The 12,648-nt window shown below is 39.1% G+C and overlaps 1 protein-coding gene across 3 annotated transcripts in view; it reads right to left on the bottom strand.

The window, feature by feature from the left end:
- Positions 1-9,209, bottom strand: part of POT1 (protection of telomeres 1) — a 66,778-nt gene extending 57,569 nt beyond the window's left edge. The window contains exons 1-2 of one of the 3 annotated variants that reach the window (XM_061467553.1): positions 8,581-9,209; positions 2,731-2,864 (exon numbers count right to left, since the gene is read on the bottom strand). In XM_061467553.1, coding sequence (XP_061323537.1) covers positions 2,731-2,853 — 123 coding nt within the window. In that variant the 5' untranslated portion in view covers positions 2,854-2,864; positions 8,581-9,209. Of the gene's footprint in view, positions 1-2,730; positions 2,865-8,580 lie in introns of those variants that run through there. The other 2 variants (XM_061467555.1, XM_061467554.1) reach the window with 2 other exon arrangements.
- Between the last annotated feature and the right edge of the window lie 3,439 nt (positions 9,210-12,648).

Below are 12,648 nucleotides of genomic sequence, written 5' to 3'. Positions count from 1 at the left end.
GAACACTTACAGAAAGGTTTGCCACATGTTTACAAAATTCAACTTTGTTTAAAATGTCAGGTATTATATATAATTGTTCTTGCTGAGATTGTCTTAAACTGTTCTCACAGGTTAATAAACTACAGACTTTGTCTTGTAATAACGTCTTTGCAGTGAAACAAAATCACCTAAGGAACACTGTATTTACATATTTTCGTGGGGTTTTTATTTAAGAAATGTCAGTCAGCACAGATATAGACTGTTTTCTGACCATTTTTTACTTTGTATTTTTTCTTTTACATTCTGGCATCTTCCAAAGAGTTTTCAAATTAAAATAGTTTGGCCCCATCACTTTCCTTTGTATCTCAAACACCTATGCTCTAGCTCTCTTCCTCAGCGGAAATACCACTCACCTCTTCCTCAACATGCTTGCAGCTCGTGGCTCCAAGCTTCAACAAATCCTACCTTACCAAAACCTGCTCAAATTCACTCTTCTCCCACAAATCCTGCACTGTTTATTAAGCCCATCAACAAACTTCTTCCAAAGCCCTCCAAATTCCATATACCACTAGATTTAAACTGACAATGTGCATTTCCTCTAGCAAATCCATCTCCTTCTTTGCAGTGGCTTCCTTCCTCAGTCAACTTCAACAGCTGATTTGACAGCTGATTTTCAGGTTTGGGTCAGCTTTGCCACAGGAAAATCCAGAGAACAATGAATTAACCGAAAAGGCATCAGGTTCAGTTAACGAACACCATGACTGAGGATGTATGACATTGTTTGTGCTGTATTCCTATAAACTTAAGTTAAAATTTGTATTATTCAGAGGGATGCCAGAAAGGCAAAAAAGTTTCAGAAGAATATAAGGACTTGAGGCACACAAACCAGACAGGAGCATCGTGGATGATCTTTGCTTTTTTTCCAGAACACACTTCATAAAAAACATCCCCTTCCCTTCCTCAAAGCAGAACCTGATCCCTTTTTTGGCAGGTCTAGAGTGACAGTGTGCTGTGCCACAGATAAGATAAATTAATATCAGTGCATTCTAAGGTTGACTTCAAGCTCAGCCTGCAGAACTGGATTTTTCTACATATTTAATGGTGCATTAGCACCAGCTTTATTAGCTCTCCAGTTGCACTGGTTTTATGCCAAGCTTTTAGCTACCTACTAATCCACATCAGCAGCAGCATGAAGTTCTCTTAACATAGGACAGAAATCAGAGAAAGAGACCTCTTTCAGCAATCAACTGTAACACTGCATGTATGTTCTAATAATGGTAGCAATTGTTCTGCTTTCCTAGTGGAAACATTTATTTTGGCAGAAAGATTTTCTAATTTATAATCCATTTCTGTCTGCTTCAACATTTCCTTTGTGAACAAGAATCCCTGCTCTTCCATGTGAGGGGTGCTTGCAGACATAGCTGTTAAAAGCAGGAAAGCCTATACGCCCTGCAGATGAGTGGGGACAGAAAACTACACTCTGAGGAATAAAATCCCATTTACCAGAAGCACTAGTTATTGATATTTCCATTTGTTCCTTTGTAAGACCTAAGGGAGGCTGGATCATTCTTGGTCAAATCACTTCCTATCACACTCTACTGCTGCCTGCTTCCTAAAAGGACAGTTTTGCTCCTTTGCTTTACCTAATTGCACTACTCCTGGCATCTCTTTGACACCATAATGAACCAGCCCAGAGTGGGAGTAGGAGCAAACTACCCTCTCTCTATTAATATGGATAGTCTTCTGCCAGTATATTTCCAATGAATGGACTCAATCACAGGGTTAGATAAGAAGCAGAGCTGAAACTGGGAATACACAGCTGGGGAAGCAAACAGGGTTTCTGGATACAGAAAATCATTAGCCCAGTTCAGCTCATTTTTAAAGGATCTGTGCCAACTTTTAAACATTCAAGCCACCCAAGGTTTTCTACAGAATTTCCTCTTCTTCCCTCAGCTTTTTTTTTCTTTTTGTAACAGACTGAAGGCAGGCACAGGATGATGCTGACTTCTTGCCACTTACCTGTCAGGAATTAAAAAGATTTTCAGAACCATTCATAAAGAGTTAAACAGGTTAAAAAAGAAAACCCTCAAGAACTAACACTCCGTTTTACACAACATATTTAACGATGTGAAAAAAAAATCTATTTCATTACTACACTAGGATTGTAATTCCAATCTGAAATATACTTGGGACTACTGTAAAATAAAAATACACACTTGGTAATGCTAATAAAGCATAATTCTATCTTGATGCAGATAGTTGCTACAGAGTCCTCCTTCCACCAAAGTATATACTGAATTGCTTCATACAAGAAAGGAAAACTGCTTCAGAAGTCATTACTCTGAAATCTGATCTTTAAAAAGACAATGATGCTTGTTGCCTTTTTTGTTTGTTTGTTTCAAACAAAATGCCACTGAACCTTCCCCAATGCCTCCATTTTCAGCACAGCTTTCTGCATAGCAATGGGGTTTTAAATGGGTTAGAAGCTTAGCAACTAGGAAAACCTCTCATAAAATTTAAGTCTGACCATGTAAAACGGAGAGGTGGAACAGTAAATCAGTGAAGTCAATAAAAACATGCAACAAAGTTCAACAGGGTCATAATTCTGCATAACTTAGAGATATGCAACAGATGCACACAAAGAGACACAGCTGCAGCAGGTCACCAACTGAGCTGAAATATGGAGTCCCCTCATAAATACACCAGTAGCTATTTCAAAGTAAACCAAAATTCTTTTTATTAGTATGTTACCTGAAAATATTTGTTGGTATGATCAAAGCCTTCTTGCAAATGTTTCAAATCCTCCTTCTGCAAATGGCTTGGTAGCGGAGGTTTAGATCTTCCTTTGATGATCTTCAGCAACTGAACAGGCATAGCTGTTTTATCTAAACAAAAATAATAAACAGATTCCTGAAGCTACTCATATTGTTCAAATTAAGAGTTATTGGAAGTTGCAATTTACTCAGAAGCAGAGTATTTATCTATTTTGTAATAAGAAAGTTTAGCTATGTAAGACAAAATCGTCAGAGGGACTGGCCTCACCTCTTAGTACCATCAATAGCAGGAAGAGAGAAAGTAACATTTCCTTAGCAATAGACAGCCATCCAAATTACTTTATTTTGCAAGCATTCCATAACACTGCAAATGGCAAGAAAGTGCTACTTTATATATGAATTCAACAGGTAATACAATGTGAACATTTTATACACAGAAAGGCATATTAAAACCCAAGCACTTTGAATGACTCCTTCCCCAGCATGTCATGGATGAACAGTCTCTATATTCAGCTGTTTCCCTTAAAGCCAATTTGACTGCTTTGAACCCATGACAACATACAATTTGTTTCTTTGTAACATCCAACCCAGTATACATAAAATTAGGAGGCCTTACAACATTCAGAAGACACGAGAGGCTCCAGGAATCACTATTACTGCACAGATTTTGAGCAACAGAAAGATCTTACCAAGTACTGTTAAGATCTTGACTACTAAGAAGAGATGATTCAAAAAGTTTATTAGCTGGGATATGCACAGAAAGAATTCATATAGGTTAACTGGACAAGAATTAGCTACAGTTACAAACCTCCATCTCAGTAATCATCTGTGTACCATGTTAGTCTGTCTCAAATGCAGAGTACGTTAGCTTACACCTAAATTGAACAACAAATTTAAGCCTAATTACTTAAGCTTTTGAGAGTCTTTTGTCTCCTGGAGAATTTTACTTTTCTGAAAGGAAACCAATAACAAGGAAACAAGAACAACTATCTGGAATGGACAGCAGGGCAGGGAACTTTAACACATCACAAAACAGAAACACAGTCTCTCACAAGCAGACCAATACCCTGATGGTCTCTAACCAATGGCTCCCTTGGAAGACCCAATGAAAAAGCCTGTTTTTTCATTGTTGCATGTTTTTATTGAGCATGACTCAATGGTATGGAATGTCCTTACAGCCAATTCATGTCAGCTGTCCCAGCTGCATCACCTCCAAACCTCTCTCAGCCTACTTGCTGAGAGGGAGAAAGCCTTGGTGCTGCTCAAGCACTGTTCAGCCACAGCTGAACTACTTGTGCATCATCAAACCTGGTTTAGTCACAAATCCAAAACACAGCACTATGCACGCTGCTATAAAGACAGCTTCATCACAGACCAACCCAGTATATCTCTAGAACATATCCACTAGGATACAATGACACCCCATGGAAGGGACCCACACTTGGAGCCATTTGTGAAGAACTGCAGCCTGTGGGAAGAATCCACATCAGAGAAGTTTGTGGAGGACAGTCAGTCGTGGGTGGGACCAAATGCTGGAGCAGGGAAAGAGCATGAGGAGGAAGGAGTTAAGCTAAGCTCAAGAAGATGGGAGAGGTGGAGGGGAGGTGACCTGAGATTCTTTCTTATTTCTCATTCCTACTGTGATTTGATCAGCAACAAATCAATCTAATTTCCCCAAGTTCAAGTCTTTTGCCTACGATGGTAAGTGGTCAGCCCACCACAATGCAGAGCTGGGAGGTACATCACCAGGCAGGGTTCAGTTTCCACTTGAGCGGAAGGAAAGGTAAAAGCCTGATGCAGAGGTGCAGACACTGTTCCGTCTCTGTTGACTGCTTTAACTACTGAAGTATTAGGAGCTAGAATTTCTATAAAATATCACTAACTGATGCCAAAATGATGGCTTGATCTCCACATTTTCAAACATGAACCAGAATAGCCTTGTCATTAGCTTACTAGGATTTCAAAGCCTCCAGTGTAAAGAGCTACTAGAAGTGTCACAAAGCTTATCAGTTTAAAGACTCTTCTACATTCTCTATATAATTTTATATATTATTCTATATATATTTATAAAGACATTATATTCTAGCAGGCTAAGAAGCTGATCTTTTCCACCCAGAATCAGTCAACTTCAAAGTTAATCAGTAATGTTGATCTTCATCCAGCAACACCACAATGAGCTACGGAGATATACAACACAGCAGATTAACACTTTTACGTACTCCTCTCTGTTACAGTACTTGAGCAATTAAGACTTTCTTGTTTGGTTGGGGGGGTTTCCCACAAAGATGTCTAACAGCAAGATGCATTCTGTTACAATGCAAACATCATACTTAAAACAAAGCAAAGACACGAACTGAAGTTTTAAAACTCTCTCTGATGACTACCCTCAAATTCCACAGCTCCTTTGCTTTCACTTAAAAAGAGCTTTTGCCATTTATTTCAATGGAACAAATATTCCACACGTGCCTTCAAGTTTACCAAGGGAAGTTTCTAAAAAGGAGCCATATGTGGGCTGATGCAGTGGGACCTGCCCATATTCTTTACTTACTATATATTCCTACGACTTGACATTTATGTAAATACCATTCAACTAGAAAACAATTTTTTTATTTTTTTTATAGATCTTCAGCTTCTGTACATATAAAACTAAGGTCATGTATTCTAACTGCTAAGCACTGGAACTCCCACATTCTCATTCTCTGCAATTGAAAAACAAAGATGTGAGTACCCAGCTCTTAAGAGCCATAAAGGTAAATTTTCCAAAACCAAACTTATACAGCACTGGCTTCCCAAACCTATAGGAAAATATGTTTAGTGTAGTGCTTGGTGTTCACAGCTCTCCTGAATAGTATCTAAGTGAAAGTAAGCGTGACATGTAACATCTTGTGTTACAAAGGCTGACTTTGTAACACACGTTCCCACTTCAGTCTTTTGAGCTTGCTGTTCAAGAAGCCTGTGTCATAAACAGAGCTATTCATAGAATCACAGAACAGCTAGGAAAGGACCTTAAAATCACCTAGCTCCAACCCCCCCTGCCATGGGCAAGGATACCCCACATTAGACCACGTTGCCCAAGGCTCTGTCCAACCTAGCCTTGAACACTGCCAGGGATGGAGCATTTACACCTTGCACTTGGCTTTGTTGAACTCCATGAAGTTTGCATTGGCCCATTGGTTTAACAGAACTAAAAAAATAATAAATAAATAAATAAATAAATAAATAAAGGCCTGGAATTAAGATAGACAGCATTGTGGGACCCTCCTGGAACAGGAGGGACACACAACACACACAGTAAAGGGAAAAAGGCAGTGTAGCACCCTAAAGAGAAAACTACGCTACCTACTTAAGTTATTTGAGGATGGTTATGGGTTGAAATTTTTTTATGCTGCTCTGTCCTACCCTTGATTTTCTACCTTTTTTTTTTGTAGATCCTCAAGTTTCTGAGAGCAGAACAATCAACTAGTTCTGTCTTAATTGCCAACAGAACATTAATATGTATTCCAACCCATCTTAAACACCAATACACCAGAAAACAATTGCCTAGCAGAAATCACTTTGAGCAAGGGTTAACCTTCAACAGAAATAAGTCATCATTTTATTTTTTATTTATTTTTATTCTGGAATGAGGACATCATTCCATCGGAATACTGCAGTCACAGGATGCCTCTATCTCTATGTCCAGAAGCAAGAGAAAAATTCCTATATCTGAAGGACTTTACCTTATTCTTCTCACTTGCAGCTCGAGAGTTTAAACATCCTCAGACCTGAACTAGGCAGCTAGGTATGCTCTAAGGTATGTGCACAGAAACAAGAAAGCTTTCAGTTTCACAGTCTTAAGAGTTCACACAGAAAATAGAATAATTACCATTTCCTTTTTAGGTACAGTACAACCCAGATACAAGCTCTGAGAGCCTGGTAACTTCAATGTTAAAGACAAAGCATACACCCACAGGTTTATGCACATACAGAATCAGACAGTGGCTCTACTAGAGGTTTAAAGACTGCAATTTTGGAGCCTTGCACTGCAAAAAAAAAAAACCACACATGTTCATTTAAGTCTTGTGATAGCCTCATATCTTTTTTTCTCTAGGCTTTTTAAGCTTTCATAATAATAATAATTAAAAAAATCATTATCATCTTAAATTATGTTTGGAAAACCACCAGAATTTAAACTCTCAGATAAGCTGCATCACTCTTCACTGCACTTTGAAAATCATTCAGAAATGACAAGGTGCAGTTGCAAGTGAAATTATCACCACAGATCCACAAACAATACAGAACTGTTGACATGAACAGCAGCGCAACATGACCAAAAGACAGGAACAAAGGAAAATAGGCCACATACAAAAGGCAAATTTGTTCTTATCATCAAGATAATGCACCACTGTTTCTCCCCTTCATCCTGCTTCTCCAAGCAACACGAAATAGCTAATCTTTGTATGGCAATAAGCATAGTAAAGCAGTATGAAGATTTTAAAGGATTTCAGAATAAAAAGCTGTAGGTAGCAAGCTCAGTATACAAAAATGTTCCTATATACTGTCAAAGTTAAACTAAAGGTACCAACATGCCTTATAATAACCTAAAGCCCCAGGGAACATTCTAGCAGTGGAAAACATTTTATTAGCCATGACAGGCAGATCAAGTAAACCTCCTGTTAGGCCCAGGAATCACTCCACCTACAGTTTGAATATACAAGTTAGTGAATTCTTTTGAGCAAGAAGAATCACTAGCATTCCGTGAATATCTATTGACTGTTCACATATGATAACAAATCAGAAGAAAACTCATTTTGCTCATAATGGAATGATGTTCCATAGACCTCATATATGAGGACAGATGTGGAACAAGTAATATAAGGAAAATAGGGTGACAGTCAGAGTTAATATCTTGGGTTTTTTTCCTCACATATCAAAAGAAATAAGCATTTTGTGGACAAGGAAAAGAGATCACAAACCCCCATTGTCTTTATTTGCTGAATTAGTCCACCATATTGGTCATCCATGTCTAGTTCTCTAAAACATTACAATTCTGCTATTTCCTTCAGCAAAAAAATTATCAAGACATATTTAAAAGAATAAAAAAATAAATAAAAATCAAACTCGGCCTGTAATAGCACCCTAATCTGTAAAATGCAAGACAAGCTTTACCATGTTTAGTTCACACTGCCAAAAACTAAACATATAAATATCATAGACAATGGAAGCCCGCTGTAAAAACTTCAAACCCTTAATCCTGAAAAAAACAAGACTGAAAAATAAGCATATTAATATTCTCCATCTGGGCTCCAGCATTAACTTCATGGAGGAGGTAGTGAAAGTTAGATCTGTTCTTCTGTTATGGTTTATCATCACAGTGCAGCCATCCAGTGCACAGGATAGGAAGTAATTAACAACTTGCCTGGATTATTCAGATGCAGCCAACATTTGAGCCTTAACACTTAAGACAAAAATACTCACTACTGAGTCCTGACTCTACCTCTTACATGACAAATGGGCTATTCCACTGTCGTCTCCTCTAGAACACAACTTTTCTTTAAGAATTAATGAGAGGTTAGCTTTGGGGCAGAACAGTAAAGAAAACACAAAAAGTGAGAGGTAAATTCGAAAGATTACTCCCTCTCTACAACCAAAAAATACTTCAGTGGAACATGAAAATGACATACAGGGAATTAATGGCATCTGGGGAGAAGAAAGGTGCAGTAGTCAGAAGCATGAGGAGATTCCACATCTATCCAAGCAGATGCTATATGCAGAGAGACATATAAACTCATTCTACAAATCAGAGAATAAAACAGAGGATTGGCTGGACCTCAGGAGGAAACCTCACCAAAGTTTCAGGAAGAATGAAGGAATAGCCAAGAGCATCAGCATCTTATTGATGTAGTCAGTCAAAACGGTAGATATCAGAAGGCCCTGCAAACACAAACACTAGTCAGTGCAATATTTGGTATAAATATGTAAAAATTAAAACATACAAAATAGACAATGCCTCATTTTAAATATGCATACTTATGTAGATACTGATATACACTCATGACACAGTTTATGTGAAATTTTCTTATAAAAATGAACACTTATACCATTGAACAAAACAGTACAGGACTAGCACAAACTCAACCTGCTATCAGTCACAACAGAAATCTTTCATTTTATAGCAGTATTAAAGAAATCCAGAGGACCATTCACAAAGAACAAAGTTTGGAAGAGTCTAGAATTTTTCTAATAGCCTAGAATTTTGTAACTTGTGATTTCTTTGAGAATTCTCAAGAGAAGAAAAGACCATGTCAGCTAACTAAAACAGAAGAAACCAAGTCAGCACTGTGACACATCTTATTCCCTTAGCTATAAGGATCTAGCTTGCTGTTGCTGCAGATCTTCAGGAACTTACATTCTGGAAACAAGTCTTAGGCTATTACTCTTAACCACAGAGCTGGTACTTATTTTCACTAGAATACAACTAGAATTCTAGCAAAAACAAAACAAAGGAAAAACAAAAACACAAAACCCCAAAACCCCAAACCAAGAAAAAAACCTCGCAAAAATAACCACCGACAACCCAAACAAAAAAATCTCCCTTATTAATTTTAGATTAAAATTTACTAATCTGATATTGTGCAAAAGAGGCCACAACCAAATGTTACCCAAGAAAAACAGCCTATTATACTGCCATTATCTGAACAATGCTTCAGCTATCACTGAAAAACAAACAGACCTCAGGAAGACAGGGCCACAAACAGTGCAACTAGAGTCAACCCAGCAATTACAAAAAGCTGAGATCTTTAAAACTAAGAGTTTAGATGCATTAGCACATGCGTATTAACAACAAAAGTTTGTATTTTTTTTTTTTTTTCTGTACACTCAGTACTTATGAAGGAAAGAAAAAAGGAAAAGCTCCTAATCCTAGAAGCACTGCGTTTGTCAAAGCTGGGGCTCAATCCCCGCAGCAGAGGCCGCTTCCAGGCCAGCTCAGGGACAGAAGATCGGCGCAAGGTAACTGCAGGTCTCACAGAGAAAAGGCAAACCTAGCAAGACGCCAGAGCCACTTAAGGCCAGGGCGCGGGCTCTACCTCTCCCGTGCAGTGGCCAGCGGCCAGGCGGAGTCTCAGAGCTACGACAGCCCCTCTTCCACAGCCGGACCGCCCGGCCGCTCGCTCCCCTCAGCCCCAGAGAATGGGCAGAGCATCCCACGGCGCCTCACTCCCAGCCGTGCAGCCACAGCACCAAAGATACCTGTCTCTGAGAGAGGAGCGCCCGTCACGGCTGTCAACAACCCCACTTCCGCCCGCTCGTGCCGCACAGCGCGATTTGCGCATGCGTACCTGCTGCGCTGGACGGGGTGCCTGCCGTTGGGCGCGCTAGAGGGCGGAGCAGGCATGCGGCCTGGAGGTTGGGGTGCGCTGTCTTCCCCGGCTGCGCGGCTAGGGGCGGGGATGGTGGGAGTGGAAGGGAAGGCGGGAGAGAGAAAGTATCCCCTTAGCAGGGCCCGCCAGCCTGCCCCCGAGCCCCGCTGTGCCTCCTTGAGACCCATCAGCAGTCGTGTGGGTCCAGGGCAGCCGGCGAGCAGAGGGAAGGCCCGAGGCTGCTGCGCACCCCACCTTAGGAGGGTGCCCTGCGCCCGTAGGAGGCGGCCCGTTATTGCGGAGCTGGTAAAACGGGGTCCTCGACGGAATTCAGGAGCACTTAAAACTCTCACTTGCAGGAGGTCAAAAAATATGGGGGAAAAATGCTCTGCTTCCTGGCTGTGTTTGTTCGTTGTTTAAATGGCAGGAGGCATCAGGTCAGGCTTTGAGCAACAGCATTTGTCTTTTGTCTCTACACGGGATCCCTCAGGCTTACTGATGCATGTTCTACGAGCTGACACCATGCCAAGATGCCGTTTGCAGTACTTGCCAATTCAAAATTACAGCACACATGGCTCAACATCGCAACAGCAAGGCTCCTTCCTTTAGAGACTGCAGCTTTCTCTCCAGTACCTCGAAGAAATGTCTTCTGCCAGCCAGAGCTTGCTCTCCCCTTTCTCCTCTCTGCAGCTCTGGGTATCTGGGACAGATTTCCTTTTCTTGTTTCTCATCAATTAGTGACTTTAAAAAAGTCCCACTGGAAATAATTTTCTCCTTTCTCTACCTTTAAAACTTTTCCTTTACAATCCTCCCCCTATTTTGCCACTGTTCTAGTTAAGTCTCTGAAGTGTTTTAGTTGAATTTTGAATTCAAATTCGCTTAAAAATTGGAACTTAAATTCATCCATGTTCAGGAAGCCTCTGGAGGGGGATACACTGACATTTATGTTTTGTACTTATTTCCATTGTTGCCAGCCTTTTCTGGAATAGATTTCTTTGATCATCACTGTTTTCAGTAGATCTTGATCCTATGCCTTCCATTGGGTATTAATGTAGCATGCTTGGTTATAAGCAAAGAATATTGTTAAGACCTTGTTATACACACATGATAAAAATAGCACACAGTTGAGCTAAGATGGGCCTGGGAATTTAAGCACACCTGGTTTTCTGGAGGGTTAATGATCTGCTTGTCTGAAGAGCCAACTACAGTAAGAGTACATAGGCTGAGAAGACTGGTGTCACTCATCCATGTCCTTTGCTTCCATCAAAAGATTTGGAGAAATCAGCCTTACTTGTAGACTATTAAGTTACGTCAAGTGAGTATTCCTGGTGGGGTATTGTCTGTCCTGTCTCATGGCTTCTGTTTTAAATCTACATTTTGAAAACAACAGTTTTGATCACAGTTAAATATTTATCAGAAAATAAGTTGATAAAGCAGCAAAGAATACAGTCAAGAATAAAACATTTTTAGAAACATTAAGTAGAAAAAAAAATAGTGTAAAATTTAAAAGAGGGCAATGTGAAGGAATTCTACTTTAGCCCACTGAAGTGCTGCTCTTTTCTGTTCTAATTCTTTTTGCATGCCTGTAAAAGATCTGCTTAGCAATTATAATTATGGTGAAATGAAATCATGGAAGGCTTATGCATTATAGATGAATTAGATTAAAATTGTTTGGAAGTTGCACTCCTGAGTAATTTAAATGGTTACTTGATCTTCTCATCTCAAACCTATATGTATATAATCAAAAGAGAAAAATGAAGGAGAAGAGGCATATAAGCAGAATTTTGACAAAAGAAGATAGATCCCAGTTTTATCTGTCAACAGAATAGTTGTTGGTTCTGTCAGAAATTTAGCCTGAAATCTTTTTTTTTAGTTTTGATACTGGTTGTAGGGTTTTTGGTTTTGTTTTGTTTTGTTTTCTTTAATTATAGTCATCTTCTTCTTCAGCTATTAGTTTTTCTTCAAGAAATTATCCAGTTTCTGTCAGTATAATATTACAGTTTATATGAGAATTTAGATGAAAAATATATTGAATTACATTACATCAGACAGTGATTATGTTCTGGTATGTATATACTGTATGTTCTCATGCTATTTGCAGTGATCTTTAAATGTGCTGCAATTTATATGTATCTTAGTAAAAAATAATATCTCTGTAGAGGAAAAACCCCAAACCAACCACTCTGCTCAACAGAATTCTGATCTTAACGTTGGTTTGGTATGTAACTTTCAATAAATCATGTTTAAAGCTTTCACTACTAAATGAAAGTTCATAAATAAATAACAACATGATAGCCTTATTTCTTGAACTTGTGTTTTGAAAAGGGGGTTTGCAAAGAGGGTACACAGGCAACAGTTGCTTGTACTCCTAAACAGTTAAGGAATCCTCAAAAGCCCCAAATGCAACTGAAATTGTGATCTCACATAATGGTGAAATTAATAATAATAATAATAATAACAAAAATAAAACCTTTCCATTCACTTCAGCAAGACAAAAACTTTCCCATTGAAAATATATGCATCAGAAGACATTGAAGCAAAGCTTTCAGAAATAG

The sequence above is a fragment of the Pezoporus flaviventris genome, unplaced genomic scaffold (assembly GCF_033815535.1).
Source record: "Pezoporus flaviventris isolate CSIRO_AGI_PZ_B2104156 unplaced genomic scaffold, CSIRO_AGI_Pfla_v1 ptg000045l, whole genome shotgun sequence".
NCBI lineage: Eukaryota > Metazoa > Chordata > Aves > Psittaciformes > Psittacidae > Pezoporus > Pezoporus flaviventris.
Note: the sequence above shows the minus strand (reverse complement) of the source record. Positions and strands in the feature narration are given on the sequence as shown.